Raw genomic sequence first — 15,576 nt, forward strand, 5'->3', positions numbered from 1 at the left:
TTTCTTTGCCATGAAGTTTTGGTATAATTCTGAGCAAGGTAATTCATTATGTGAACTTTTCACGCTGTTGACTTGCTTGCCATTTATGAGGAGCCCAATTTGATACTTGGAGTGGCCCTCAGAGTCCAAATACAGGTAGTGCCATGTAATCGTAAGTAACCTGAGAGGCTGGATACTTTTGGTTTAAAATCTCTTTACTTGTGTTTTTCACTTGCAAAGAGGAAATAGTGCTGTCCCTTCTTTCATGGGAGTCTTGCAGGGAAAAACTATTTCTATGAAGTACTCAGATGCAGTATGAGGGCTTGAGGGAACTCTCAAAAAGTTACTAATTCTGTCTCTAGATGAGGTTAGAATCATTTGTAGCAAATAATGTGTGGGATCCCTTTGGATAAATCAAAGTGGGGAAAATGAGTGAATCCTGAATGAGGAAAGCATCTGTGGAAAAAACAGCATGTGATCAAAAGATTAAAGATCATTGCAACCATAACTGTGTTTTCTTAAAACAAATCTTGTGTAATTTCCTCAATTTGTTTTTAAAACCAAATGGAAAAGACAACCTGGATTTTCTCATGTGCCACCCCTATGACACACACCTTGGAAATGAGCAGGAACGGACCTGACAGCATCCCCCCAGAGCCCTACCACTTGGACTGAGTTACAAGCAGAGGATGACAACTTACTCTTGCTCCGAGCTGAAGGGGGACAGGGCACTTTGCCAGTGCGCTTCACTGTTTGCTGATAGCAGAGGATCTGTGGGATTCAGGAATCCGGAGCTCTGTGTGTACCATCGGGTGCAGACTCCTGCCCTGTTCCTTCAAGAATGGCCTCTTTTACTTAACATTTTCATCCCAGTCTTTGCTGAGGTGGCCTTCTCCCTGGCCCTTCCCCCTGTCCTCCTTGCCTCCCTGTCTCCCTTGTCCTTGCCTTCCCCACCTCCTTCACCCTTCTCAGTTTTTAGTCCTATTCACTTACTCAGATTCCCTCTTTCTGACCAGCCCTAGCATGCACACAGTAGAGAGATTTTAAGAAGGCAAGTAAAAGGGAAATGTGCGTCTGATCCTGGAGCTGCCCTCTTTTCCAATGCATAGGCCACTAGCACATTTCAGTGAAATGCTTGCCAGAAATTTTTAACAGGTTCAAAAGAAAGTATTTTTGCTGAGCCTTTTTCGGGAAACTGTGGAACCATTTTGGCAGAAACATGAATTGGCGCCTACAAATCCAAACAGAATGGTTGATATTTGGCAAACGCCTAAGGAACTGAAGACAGCATCCTCTAATGGGAAGTGTCAGACAATCCTAATAAGACTACCAGTCCTGCCTGTAATAATACTGTAGAGGCCCAGACCGGGAGGCGCACAATGCTGAGAGGGGAAATGGCAATTCTTTTATAATTAAATGCACAAGATTCGTAAACAATGCTGGTATCTTTTAAAAGTACATGTTTTAAAAACATTTCTGTGTGCCAGCCTTTTGGTGTGTGTTCGGAGCAGTGAATCTGTTCTGGTCGCATTGGATTATCGAGATACGTCGACAGAAAATGTTCAGTCACACGGTATTCTGCAAACAGCAGAATCCATTTTGTGTAAGATAAACAATATAGGAATGGCCTTGCTGTATTGGAATATGGTCAAAATAGACTAGTCTCCTGTTGCTTTGGAGGAAAATTAAAGCCCCTCTAATAATTGCTTACATAAATACACCCCAGGGTGAAGGAGCATCTTCACCCCAGGCAGAGACTGGTTGGCTTTGTCCTGCCATGTGAGGGCTGGAGGATCATACAGCGTGCATTGGCATTTGCTTTAGTGCTAGTGTAGATGATAGTCTCAATATCCATGTAAATATTTTGATTTCAAGAAGACACTGACATCCTAATAGTAGGAAAATCAGATATGAAGATAAATTGTGGTTTATATTGTAACTCAGGAATTGCAACCTGACAAGATAGTTTACATATATAAATCCTGTCTCCCAGACCTTGCTTTTACTTCTCTACCTTTGGAGATTTTTGCCTGTCTTGATTCCTGCTTGCTGCCTTGTGCTGTGCATTTGAGATACTTTGCCTACAGGCTGAAAGAGTTAATGCAAAAATAGATCACAGATTAGTCTGGGACAGTCTGTGATTTGGAGTAAGAGAACTATCCCAAATAGCTGGCCAACTGCCAAAAGGGAAGAAGATTTGGAAAATATATCAACAGAGCAGTAGGGTTCTCTGGAGCAACTTTGGGTAAGGATCATGTGTCAATTTGACTGACATACTATATAGTATAACTGACATACCCAAAGTGCCTGTAATTTGCAATAAGAAAAATTACAGGCAAACACATTTTATCTCTAGGCTGCTAATAAACTCTTTTCTTTCCCTCCAACATATGTATAAAAAATAGCACAGTAAAAAAAAAGTATTTTGATTATAATATTTCCGCCTCCCCTTCTTTTCTTTTTCTCAGTCACTGTTTTCCAGCCAGCTGTTGAACTGATGAAAAGTGTGGAAGGGCTGTGAGAAGGGAGATTTTCTGAAAATCAGGCATGTTTTTATGGGAGTTGAATGACTCAAAATTGAGTTCTACATAATTCATTAGGGATCTCTTGCAATACAAATAAAAAAGCCTGTCAAGTGGTATGGTTGAAGAGGTTATTTCCTAACTCTCCTGGGCACGGCCGGTAGGTCGGATGTTTAAAGCAGGGGAAGTTAAGAGCCAGGATACCGTGATTGAGACCTTGCAATACCTGATCTGTGTTTTACTGATGTAGGTATGTAAAAATACTGCTATACTTGTGAGTTTTAATTAATACTCTTAACAGTTGAAAGTCGCTCCTTTTTACCAGCAGTTTGGTGACCTAGATGACATGAGTGGATGGCCTCAGTCCATTCCTCTGTGAATAAGGAACCACACTGAAAATATAGCCAGTACATTTCACTTCCTCGCTGGCAGTCTCTGCTGGGAGGAGGAGGACTGAAAGGATTAGAACAGCCAAATTGCTTTCAAGTCCTTCTTTCTGGAAAATTTTCCGCTATTGCTAGGTTCTGCCAGAGCAACACGAAGAACATTCATGAAGGCAAGATGTTGGGGCTGCTCTAACTGTTGGAGTTGTCAAAACCTGCTGATTTCTTCTCCAGGAGACACCTGGAGCTCTGTCTATCCTGGCATACTCAGTGTTGCTTCACTGGAGCTCTACAAATGGGAAATTCTCCAGACAAAAGGCCGGTGTTGACATAGTTGTGGTCTCTCCAGGCCACGGTTGAGACGCATCACTAGGGTGGTATGAGGGGAAGTTTCCATTAACCATTGTTCCCAGCTTGCTTCCACCACCACTGCGAAGTTCTGCAGCTGGATTTCCAAAAATGCTCAGTGCTCAAGAGCTCCCATTTAAGCAACTTAAATAGAGGGGCTAAGTTCTTTCCAAGGCACTTGGCAATTGTCAGCCCCCATTGAGAACAGAGTTAAGCACATTAAACAGTCCAGCCACTTCACTTCTGTGAAAATTTGGCCGCTCTTGTGACTACAGAGTGTTTAAATAATACCGAGACGGCAACAAAGGAATCTGGCCCGTGATGCCGGGCAGTGAGAGGCTTTGTGTTCACCTGGCCTTGGCAGCTGGCACTGTAGGCTTCCTCCGTGGCCGATCGCTTGTACCTCGCAGTCTCTGGTGACCAGCTCTGTCTCTGGATGTTGTGACAGCTGTGAAGCTTGCTGATGTGAGGATTAGTCGGCTGCAAGGCACATGACATTCAGATTGCTGTTCTTATTTGACCTACCTCTGATGGCGAGGAATTTAGTGCATAAAAATAACACCCTGAACAAATTTGGCAGAAGGATGCACAGCTAAAGTGCCATGCACATAGGGGGGAGAGGAGGCTGGAGACCAGTGTAACGTGAGGCCACATACTGTACTTCTGCGGTAAGAGCCGCGCCAACTCCAGCGCAGCCCACGCTGTTGTGTTAGGTTACAACCAGTTCCAGCACCACATAGATGTTATGGCCATTAGCCAGTAAACTAACGAAGACAGGTTCCTGGCTTGTATTACTGGCAAAACTTGATAGAACAAATAAAAAGATATAGAGTGCCAGCAGTTGCCTAATGTAAAACACTGGACAAGGAAATACTGTTTTTTTTCTGCCTAGGGTTTTAAATACCCTTATTAGCTCTGTTGTTCTCAGTGGCGCTCCTGATCATTTACGCTAGTATAACTGAGTGGAGAGTCAAGTCAGATAGACAGCTAGTTAGGGGTGTCTATATGCTGTAAGTGTACGAAAATCTTAGAGCACAATAATCTTTAGACTCCTAGATGATTATGTTTAGCAGTGTGCATATTTTTTTTCAGGCTTTGCATGAGAGAAGAGCGTTAGCCCTTGAATGAGCTTTGCATCAGCACTTGGGCGATCTGATGTTTGCTGTAGGACCAGGCCCTTAGCAGTGAGAGCTTCTAGACAAGGGAACATGAGATTTCTGCATGGAGAAAAGAAGACAGGATCTTGACTAGCGTAGGCTCTTCTAAGAGGTCACCTTGGAGATGCATCTCTCTTTGCTTTATTGTCTTAAAATTACCTTTCATGTTAAGTGCACAGAAGGTCTACTTTGTCTCGGAGAGAATTGTTTCAGAAATGAGGAAGAACTGAAAGTCATGGGGTCTTTAGCTGTGACTGCAGGACCCTGGGAGCAAATTCATTACTCTAAAGTTCCTGGAGGGTTTTGCTGTTGCATTGGGCAAGATGTAATACCTCAATTTCCCATGTTTAAAAGGAGCATTTTTGCCTTTTCTTTCATTAAAGAGATAGATACTGTAAAATTTCTTGAGGCCAATGATTACTGAGCTCATATAATTGTGTAATAGTGTACATTAAAGATAAATGGTAACGTGAACTGATACTATGTATCTAGAAGTTCAGCAATATTTAAATACAGGCTTTTTTGTTTAGGGCAATTAGAAAGCCAGGAGCAGGTTTCACAGTCCACTTGACTTTTAGAAACAACCTGCAGGCTCACCAGAAACAGTCTAAAAGTATTCAGAGCTAGGGTCTTGTTTCACTTTTATCTGTATTACCAAATTTGCAAGATTTGGGCATGCATATGTCTATGTATTTGTCTGCATTAGAAAATGTCTGGCTGCTCTGATACAAGTGTGCTAACATCAAAGGAAGCTTCCCTGCATTTAATCCTTTAAATAAGCCTGTTTCTGCCAGCCCATATATTTGAAATGAGATTAGCCATCCATTTAAAGCAAGGCTACGAAAATGCCTTGGTTTATTGAGCCTCTTGGGCTGGCTTTAAAACAGTTAACAGTCTGGGTTGTTTTTTTCTCCCTCTACCTTTAAAGACATAAAAATGTTTTAAACCCGCAGTTTAATCAAAGTTATCTCCAGGGATAGCTGAAAGGCTTTCTTGTGAAAACTATATGCACAAAAAATGAAAGTCTAGCGCTCTATATTCTTTCCCTTAGCCTTTTCCTTCTAATTCATTTTGCTGGTGCACATCTGACTTGAGTTTTCCTTGTTGCAAGGCGCATGAAAAGCCGTTCATCCGGCGAAGGCGAGCTGCCGGCCGGCGGCCCGCGCCGGGCCCCGCGCGCCCTCTCATGGCCGGCCCTCGGGAGAGGGGCCCGCTGCTGAATTACTGCCACCCCTTCAGCTGTGAATTGAGCAGGCTGTTATTTCTGACTTTATTAATGAAGCACAACAGGAAATGTCTAGTTTTCAGCACCAAGGTCTTGGCAGCAGCGTGCCACATCCTGAGGCAGAAGAGGAAACGCTCTGCTGTTGGTACAATGAGGGTAAACCGAAATCTTTCCCCTCTCTCTGTCTCTCTCGTATAGATATATATATACTTTAATCAAATAACTTTGATCCTCCTTTTTTCTTCTCCCAGGCCCTTACTAGCCTTTCCTGGAAGCTGATTTTATCAGGGCTATTTTAAAATTGGTGTTACAATGCACAAGCTTTTCTGTTAGTAAGCCCTGGTTTGTGCAGTGCAATTCCCCAGTGCATTTTCTGCGCACTTCCAATATTGTTGCTGCTATCTGTTAGATTAAAATAAAAACGACATTGTTAACACTGACCTTGATTTGTAATTAGAAATAGCATTTAAAGATTACCATTTTACACCATAAATATTACAGATACAGACACAAATAAGGAAATATTATGCAGTCACAGGATGTTTGTGAAGTTATTATGAAAGCCAGCATATCCCTAAGTCATAGTGAATTAGCTAATAGCCAAAATTATAAAAGAATATCTACTTCAATCACAAGTCCTTCTTCTGAAGTCTGTGACACTTTTACTTCTAAGGCATGCGAAAACTTTTGAAAATTCTGCCCCGTAGGGATAGTCCGTGTTTAGGCAGCTGACTTTAGGTTCCTATTTTTGGAATCTTTGGTTGAGATTTTAAATTTGATTTTTAGTAGGAGTGGTGCCTGAATTGATGATGGAAAAATTGAGATCTTGAAAGATGCATCTAAGATTAAAAAAGATAAGTGGAGGGAAAGTAGTTTTTTTCTGGTGATAGGTTCCTTTTAAGTAGCTTTTATATATCATAAAAGAGCAATGTGGGATATATATGTGTTCTTCCATTTTTGCAGAGTATCTTTAAGTAGTCATTGTAGTCTTTCATGCTGCTATTTTCTTTCAATGCCTTTTAGAATATAACCAGTAGGATTTCATAGAAAACATTTAGCATCCTCCTTAGTAAAGTGTTTCAGTGAAGCTTGACAGTACATTTTCATCAAATATTGTCCTATTGCAAATGTTATACACTGTTTGATCCTATACCACAGGTTCCCTTGAAGATATACATGAAGAAATCTGTTTATGAGAAATCTGGAAAAGATTACAGTGTAATGGAGAAATCAGAGCTAAATGACAATGCTTATGATTTGTTCCTGCTGATGTGATCTTAACAAAGTGCCACAGGTTGGAGTGATATATCCTCTGCCTGCACTCTAGTGGAACTCAGCATTGGATTCAGTGATCCTAAGATGAGCATCCAGAATTAGCAATCTGAATTAGGAGCCCATTCTGAATGTAATGGCATGAGCATGTCTGGACCTGCATAGGCACCCTACAAAATGCACATTCTGATACTTAATAAAAGCAGCTACCAAAGTTACATGGAAGCTTAATGAATTACCGCTTGTAGTGGATTTGGAGAGCCTCTAAAATCCATATTCAGTGACATTATTTATCTTTTGTCTTCTAACATAGCTGTAATTCATCTTTTATTTTTGTAGGTCAGATCTTGCCAACAAACCGAAACACACCAAGTCCCATTGATCCTGAGACTATCCAAGTTCCCGTTGGCTATGAACCTGACCCTGCAGATCTTGCTCTTTCCAGTATTCCTGGCCAGGAGATGTTTGACCCTCGTAAGCGCAAATTCTCTGAGGAAGAGCTGAAACCACAACCGATGATTAAGAAAGCTCGCAAAGTCTTCATTCCAGATGACCTGAAGGTAAATTGGAACTGGTGACCAGGTTGTTCATACACCGACTCTATCACAGTTATTTTTTGAAATACAGGTTTGGAGCCTGAATCTGTTTTCTCATGTAAATCTACCACACTAAATATGGCTTTGATGTAGAATTAAACTAGAACAGCTTCACGTAAGACTGAGGGGGCACGTGTCCTTTTTGAGACAGGCAACAGCTGAAATTCATGAGATCAATATTCATTTCCCTTGTATGCCAGAAACTTCCTGCATGACCCAGGTCACAAGCTTACTTTGTCCTATATTTCCCACTTATGAAACAGTCTGATCATGTTTCCTTTTCCTCCACCCCGTCTGTCTCATCGGCATAGACTGTAAATTCTTCTAGGAAGAATCTGTCTCTTAGAGAGTGTAGTCCAGGCAGGTCCCTGATAAGGACAGAATGAAGTATACTGTGTCTCATCTGGAAGTTTCTTCAGCTCTGTTTTTAATAAGCAAAGGAAACACTGCATTAAACATTACTAATCTAGGTGAAAGAATCTAAACTAATTGTAGGAAAATAGAATAAAATTATTCTAATTATTTAGTGGTTTAGGTCCATAATTTGATCTTTCTAAGGCTGTGTAAATGGACCCAACATACTATGTATTAATTTCCTTGACCGTAGCAGCATTTGGAAACCTGCTGTGAGAAAGCCCAGACATCAGCAGTGATACTAAGGCACAGTGGAGGCCTGATTTTTCATTGGTCACAGGGCTGGAACAATATCAAGGTCCTAAGACTAACAACACATGCAAATTAATTTCGCTTTTTAAAAAAGCATTTGAAAAAGGCTTGCAAGTAGCCTTCTGAAAGACTGGAAATAGGGCTACAGCCTCTAAGTGAAGTTGGGCAGTCCTGTCTGGTAGAGTACCTGCAGAGAGGATTGTATGTCAGTAAACAGACATTTACGAAGGAAGCATTGGAAACACACTGCCAAGAAATGTATTTTAAGACAAAATTTAAAATATAATGCAATAATACGATATCTAAAAGGAAAGAGCACCCTCCTGCATGCTTTTCACTGCTTCTGAGATGTGAACAGCAAAGAAATTCTCAGAAGAGAGCAGAACAAATTGATCAGCTGATTTAGTATATCAGATAATCGTGAAAATTATCATTATTTGCAAAATTCTATTCCTAGTATGTGATTTCCAAGAGGATTTTTTTTATCAGAGGTTGTCAGTGCAGAATTTCGTTCTGCTGTTGCTGCTGCCACCCAAGGCACAGACTGAAAGCCTGTTGGAATCGGTGGGAATCTTTGGCTCTGCATCCAAAGAGACGGCGATGCCATGTGTTTACACCAGATTGATAGCATTAAGAAAAGATGTTGATGCTATTTGCTATTTTTATCCCTCAGGATAATGTCATCCAAATTAAAAGCACAGAAATCACCATTCCAGTAGTATTCAGGTGATCTGCTGCTTTTCCTTTGTCTGTAGTATCCTCAGCCTTTGTTCAAGAAGATTCATCTGCACCACGTCATTACTATCCCAGGCAAATTTTACTACCAGTGATGCTCCACTGATACTGCAGTATAGTAAGAGGTCTGTCTAAAGAAAGGCGTTCAATACAGAAATGGCTACGCAAGTGTAAGGAAAGGTGTGCCTGCTCCAATCAGCCCACTCCAGTTAGTGCCATTTGTTGTTTTGTGCTATCTCCTAGGTATCCTTATATGTCAAAGCAAACTTTTGCCAAAGATGCCCTTGGACTATTTCACACCACAGGTGGCAAATGTCAGTGTCTTGTAGGCAACGGTGCCGTCTGTAAGTTTTCAGTCTAAGACTGAGCTAGAAGTTCAGGGTCCCTCATCTCTCTGAGATGATCACACGTCAGTTGCCCTTGACTCTTTTCAAAGTGCTTGACCCAAGTGCTGCTTCTGTCCTGGCATGTGGAGTGGCTGTTGAGTTCTGGGGGAGGGTAAGCAGATTAGACCAGTCAATCGTCTCTGGGCTGCATGTGATTCTGAAATGCCAGCCTTACCTCTTTCAGGCCTGGATTAAGGGATTTGCCATAGCAATTTGTTAAAATAAAGATGGATGAAGCCTAGGTGGCACACTAATAAATTGCGTAAAGCTGATTTTTGTGGAGTGGAATGAGATGGGAAATTATAAACAAGATTTGGGTCATAGTGTTTTGCTGCCTGCTTGTTTTTAAGAGGATTTTTTGGGTGTCCCATCTAAGTACAGGTGAAAGGCAATTTAGAGATACACTGGATCCAAATCATCGATGCTGCACACCTCGTTAAGCTAAACTGATGCAAAACAGGCATATAATATTTCCAACAATCATTTTACTCTTCTTTTGCATTGTGCAAGCAGTGGCAGAAGGTGCAGAGCGGCAGTGTTAGGCCTGGCATGCTTTGTGCTGAAAGACAGATGAGTGGTGGAGCATTTGTCTGTTCGGTGCAACCTAGGAACAGATGTCTCCCTGATCTCACAGTGGAAATGGTGCTGTGCTACAGCACACTCTTGCTGAAACAAGAGAGCCACGCTCAGAGCATAAGCAAATTTAAGGAAATAGAAATAGCCTGAATGACTCTGGGAGGGGAATTTTGACCTATAGGGCTTGACCAGGCAGTTTGAGTGGGGTCAAATGACTGCATCAGTCTTGTTCTGCAGAGGACTGAATTTCGCTTTTTTTCGGGGATTCTGCAGTTTCTACTCACTCAGTTGCTCCTCACTGTTAGAACTTAATTCGGTTTAGCTTAGATCAAAGCAGCACTGCAGCTGCCATTTTGCCGAAGGTCACTGTATTTGGAAGGTGGAGAAATCAAGTGAAAGTATATAGTGATTTATAGCCTTTGATGCACAAGTAGAGCTAAGGTGAACTCCCAGAGGCAAGTCTGTAGGCATAACACTTTGGGAATGTGTTATGAAACTTTAGTGGTGATCTGGACCTTTGTCTGGCAAATACTTTTTTCTTCACGGCCACCCGATGAAAACCTTTTGTGCTAGTCTTTGTGGATGGTACTAAAGCAGTCATCCTGGTTTTGCAGTTCCTCAATCAGCTGTAAAGTAGTGCCAAGAAATCCTCTTCCAATGACTTGCTGTTCTAGAGTGCAAAGCAAGAGCCCTTTTGGGCTCTGTAGCAAAAGAGCTTTGGATAGAGAGAGAGAGATGAAAAATAGAGGCTATGGATGATACCAACAAACAGAATGAACCAGGCTGGCAAGGAGGATGTGCAGGGATGTACACAAGCGGTAAAGAAACAGTATAGCACATTAGTTCTGCTCCAGCCACCAGCAGAGAGTGAGTCATCGCATGCGAAGGTGGGTGTGCTAACGAGGTCAGGGGAGATGTGAGCTCAATTGTACTGCTGGAATAGGGCTTCATTTTTCCTTGGAGGAATTCAGTCAATAGGATGATGGGGTTAGTGTAAACATTTTGACAGAAATATGGGCAGGCCTCTTTGCTCACTGGATGGATTATGCCATGAAAATCTATAACTTTTGTCCCAGCATTGTCAGGGTTCAGTGGGCCATGCAAGCAAAATAGGCCATGGCCAGTAAAATATGGGGTGTGAAGTCACCACCGATCCGGAGACTGTGGCTGAGGGTAGGTCCCGGTGGCTGCTCAGTTTACTGAAATCTAATACTTTGTTTGTTTCTTTCTGTGTTTAATGAGCAGGATGACAAATACTGGGCAAGGCGCAGAAAGAACAACATGGCTGCTAAGCGGTCGAGGGATGCCCGCCGCCTGAAGGAAAACCAGATCGCCATCCGCGCCTCGTTTCTGGAGAAGGAGAACTCGGCTCTCCGCCAAGAGGTGGCCGACTTACGGAAAGAGCTGGGCAAATGCAAGAACGTCCTTGCAAAGTACGAAGCTCGACACGGCCCCCTGTAAATTCAAGGAGGGGGAGTGGGTTTTTTCTTTTTTCTTTTTTTTTTTTTTGTTGCAGGTTGGCATTTGAATAGATGGACAATGTGTTTCCTGTTTGATAGCACCACACCCAAACCAACCTTTCTGTCTTCAGCACTTTACCAGAAGCAGAAACAAAACTGACTTACTTTATTTTTTTTGTTTGCGTATGCGTGTATCTGCGTATGTGTGCACACGTGTGTTCATGTCTGTATATGTGTGCGTGTGCTTGTGTGTGCGTCTGTGCGTGCGTGTGTGTGTCTGTGCGTGCGCACGCGTCTCAGCACTTCCCATTTTTACGAAGCCCTCTTCAAAGGGTGCCGCATTTTTACCTGGACTGTTGAGAACCGCCATAGTAAGCTTTTTATTATATTTTTTTCAGTGCTGCTTCAGATTAGGGTTTTTATGTTATTGTAACCAGTTCCATCCTCCTGATTTACTTGGAAAGATCCCAGTATAAATTATAAAAAAAGGAAAAAAAAAGAAAAAAGAAAAAAAAGTAGATCTCAGTTTTTCGAGAGTAACAAGCTATTGTTTAAGTATGTCTAATCAGAAAAGTTAACATGCTAATAAAGTGCACAAATAATAATTAATTTAGTACTACACTGCAGAAATATTAATTTATAGATTGCTTTTGTTGTATTTTAAGTTTTGGTGATAATTGTCTCAGATTTAAAGTGCTGTTAGACTGAGTTAGCTATACTCATTATAGATCCCATAATGGCTTATCTATAGCTATTAAGGTTCCTTTTCTTTCCACAGACCCCAGATAGCTAGGAGTAATATTGATAGACCACAGAGTGTGTATTTTGCACTGTCTGTACCTGAAGCAATAATCCTATTGTACGCTAGCGCGCATGCTGCCCGGGTGTTCCTAGTGGACGTAGGATGGTTTCCCTACCCAACAGGAGTTTTAATGTCTTTAACAAAAAAATTAAGACTTAAAAGACACATTAATGTGAGCATGCTAATTGTATCCCTGCTACAGGGAGCGCATGTATAAGAAGCAGGATAATTAGTTGAAACAAGAACAAAATTAATAGTATCAAATCAGATCCGATGTTGAAATCAGAGGGGCTTTTTTTTTGTTTTCAGTTAGTTCTGCATTTCTTCAAGTTCCATTTTGTGATTAAAAATTAAATAAATACCTACATTCAGTTGTTTTTTTCCCATGTTTTGTAATATATTTTCTGTGGATTATATCTTGCTGTTTAAAAATCACTTTTATTCAGTTAGAAGAAGTCACTGGTTTGCAAAGCCCATCTTTCCTAGTGATTGTTGTTTTGAGTGTGACATGAACTGATGGTTCTGAACTTTATTATGTTTCAATCTCTCTATTTGCTTTTGAACACGTATGTTCTAATATAAAGTGGACTTCTGAAAAATGAATGTAAGAGACACTGGTGTATTTCAGAAGGGGATGGTGTTGTCATATACTGTGGTTAATCCAATCAATCAAAGTGTTTACTATAGACCAAAAGAATAGATATTATAAAATGTATAAAGTTTATACAGAATAATTATAGTATGTTCGTTTTGTACAGTATTTTTCAAGTACAAATACTGACAATGTATTTTGAAAGACATATATTATATATAGCAAAAAGAAAAAGCTATTCCATGTTTAAAATATATAGCAAAGATATATATTCTCCAATATTGTACAGAAAGGAAATGCTTAGGGTTTTTTTTTTTTTTAAATCTTTAATATTTTAAGCCTACCACTGGCACATCGGTATATTTTGTGCTTTAAATTAAATTTTTATGGAGGTAATATGGCTTTCCAGGGGGTTCCATATTACTAGAAAAGAGAGATTTTATTATTTTCCATGAGAAACACTTAAAGAATCTGTTTAATAGGGACAAAGCACAACACGTTTTAATCAACTCTTGATTGGACAATACAATATTTTGTAAAGGCAGAAAAATAATATATAGTACAAAAAAACTCACATTCATTTCTAATCTGCTGCTGCTGCTAGAATTTGTTTCCAGCTGAAAGTTTTTTTTATAAATAGCTCTGCTCATTTATACAGTTGTATGTACTGCATACGTTTCTTAACATGTGAGGAAAATACGGTGCTACATGTCTTGCTCACGGTTTTCTAAGTGTTTTGACATTATTTTCAAATAAAAAGGTTGTTCATTCCATTAAATCGCTATTCATGCTTCAGGAGATTGTTACAGAGGACTTAACGTTTTGTTCAGCGTTAAATATATCCTTGCATCAATGGCATTTTTCCAGTATTTTTCCTCAAACGTACCCGACTTGTCCGTGTCCCCTAATGTGCAGTACTTGCCCGTGGACCATTTATTCAGTGCATTGAATTTCCATGTGCTGCAGCAAAGTTTCAAGTTTAGCGAGTTATTTTCTAAAGGTCAGTATACGCCACTGGATGCAAGGGTAGAGAAATGAGGCTGAAAGTGTTTGATACAAGTCAGTATATCCGCTATATCCACTAGGAAAGAAACCTTTTTTCTTTTTTCTTTGGCATAGGTTTTTGCCAGTGGCAGGGTTCAGGCAGCCGGCCACTGCCATGGATACACTTTCAGCAGCAACAGAGCAAACTGCCACAGCATTACAATTGCCATCGCTGTGATTATTCTTGGGGTGACACTTAAATGGCAGAAATTGTGGATGTGCCATCATTAGCTGGTGCGTAAATAGCTAGAACCATTGGTGGGTTGCACTGTGACCACAAAACATTCATTAAAACATAAAAGGCAGCTCGGAAGAAATTACAGAGGATTATGTTGTTTCTTTTGGGCAGGGAATGGTGGGAGGCGGTAGTCTATATAAGGCAGGTTTCAGGGATGTATTAATCCACGGCGCAGGACTTGGACACTCACCTCTTTTACTGTGAGGGTCAGGTACCCTCGCTCAACTGAAAAGCTCACCCTCTTAAAAAAAAAATAGATGAGAAATATGTGTGGGATAAAACTTGAAAAAAATATATATTTTTTTTCCAAACAAGGTGTCACCCCAGAATAACAGTTAAAAAAAATAAATAAATACATATATTTGTCTCATTTTCAGTTCGTAAGGACGGTTTAGCTGGGATCATCAGGCCTCTGATGGCTTTGTTGCTCATAAAGGAGCTCGTAGGTCTATCAAATTATAATTTTATAAAAAAAGAAATATATATATTTGCAGAATAATTAATAGTGTCTCTACATAATTTGCTGACCTCGATTAAACAATAAGCATTGGTAAAATGCGTACATATTTTTTGCTGAAACGTAAAAGTGAATTCTTTTTTTAAAAGAAAAGCCCTCTTAAAAAAAAAAATAAATTGAATTTGAGACATTTGTGAATCCTAGCACCTTGGGCATCTGCTTGGGAAAGTGTGCGGCGGGAGGGGTGGGGATTTGGGTTTTTTTTTTTTTTTTTCCCCCTTTTTTTTTTTTTGTGGTGTGGTGCGAGAGTCACCAGCGCCACAGGATTTAAGTTCTGACTTGAATCCACAAAAGCAAGAAATTCAAAATGACAGGCTGAAGTCTGAGCTAGGCATTAAGCTTAGCTTATTTAGTTGTGCCTACACACGCGTGCACAAACGTTATATAGCTCTGCAGAAGCTGTAAGTTGACTGAGTGAAGTAGAGCCAAAAGCCCCCCCCCAAATATTTGAATATCTTGCATCTGTGGGTTTGTAATAGCCCCAATTATTGCTTTAAAGCTATTTTTGCATGTGATTTACACTAGAGATGCGCAGTTTATTTTTATTTTGTTGGGTTTTTTTTTATGTGAAGAAAAAAATTATGTGTATTAAAACTTGCAAGTGATCAACCATTGTATTTCTGGCAACACCACAAGACAGCATCTGTTTAAATACAAGTTTAACAAATAAGATCAAATTAAATGTATGACATGAAATGGATTGCATCCTGTATGCTGTTCAGCCCAAATCTTTTTTTTTGTCTGTTATTCTTAATGTTTAATAAACTTTTAAATTTTTCTTCTCTCAGCGGCATGCTTGCTTGGTGCATGGGGCTCGGCGCAGGGGCTTGGGGGGGGGCCTGGGGCTGGGGGGAGGCGAGGAGGGCAGAAGGGGGGGGCTGCTGGGCATAAGCACATCCTAGATGTACAGTTAGGTTACACAGTTCTGACTATAGTCTCATATATATATATATATATATATATATATATATATATTTCAATATACTCTGTTTTATATGTGTGTATATATACATATGTGTGTATGTATATGTATATATATGTATCTTTTAATAACTATTTTACTCATTTTTATATAAAA

General features: G+C 40.3%; 1 protein-coding gene across 2 annotated transcripts in view; it reads left to right on the forward strand.

The window, feature by feature from the left end:
• Positions 1–15,285, forward strand: part of HLF (HLF transcription factor, PAR bZIP family member) — a 38,177-nt gene extending 22,892 nt beyond the window's left edge. Inside the window, exons 3-4 of one of the 2 annotated variants that reach the window (XM_064522677.1) lie at positions 7,226–7,446; positions 11,088–15,285. In XM_064522677.1, the coding sequence (XP_064378747.1) occupies positions 7,226–7,446; positions 11,088–11,306 (440 nt within the window). In that variant the 3' untranslated portion in view covers positions 11,307–15,285. The remainder of the gene's footprint in view (positions 1–7,225; positions 7,447–11,087) is intronic. The other variant, XM_064522678.1, reaches the window with a different exon arrangement.
• The last annotated feature ends 291 nt before the right edge of the window (positions 15,286–15,576 follow it).

The sequence above is a fragment of the Dromaius novaehollandiae genome, chromosome 18 (genome assembly GCF_036370855.1).
Source record: "Dromaius novaehollandiae isolate bDroNov1 chromosome 18, bDroNov1.hap1, whole genome shotgun sequence".
Lineage (NCBI taxonomy): Eukaryota > Metazoa > Chordata > Aves > Casuariiformes > Dromaiidae > Dromaius > Dromaius novaehollandiae.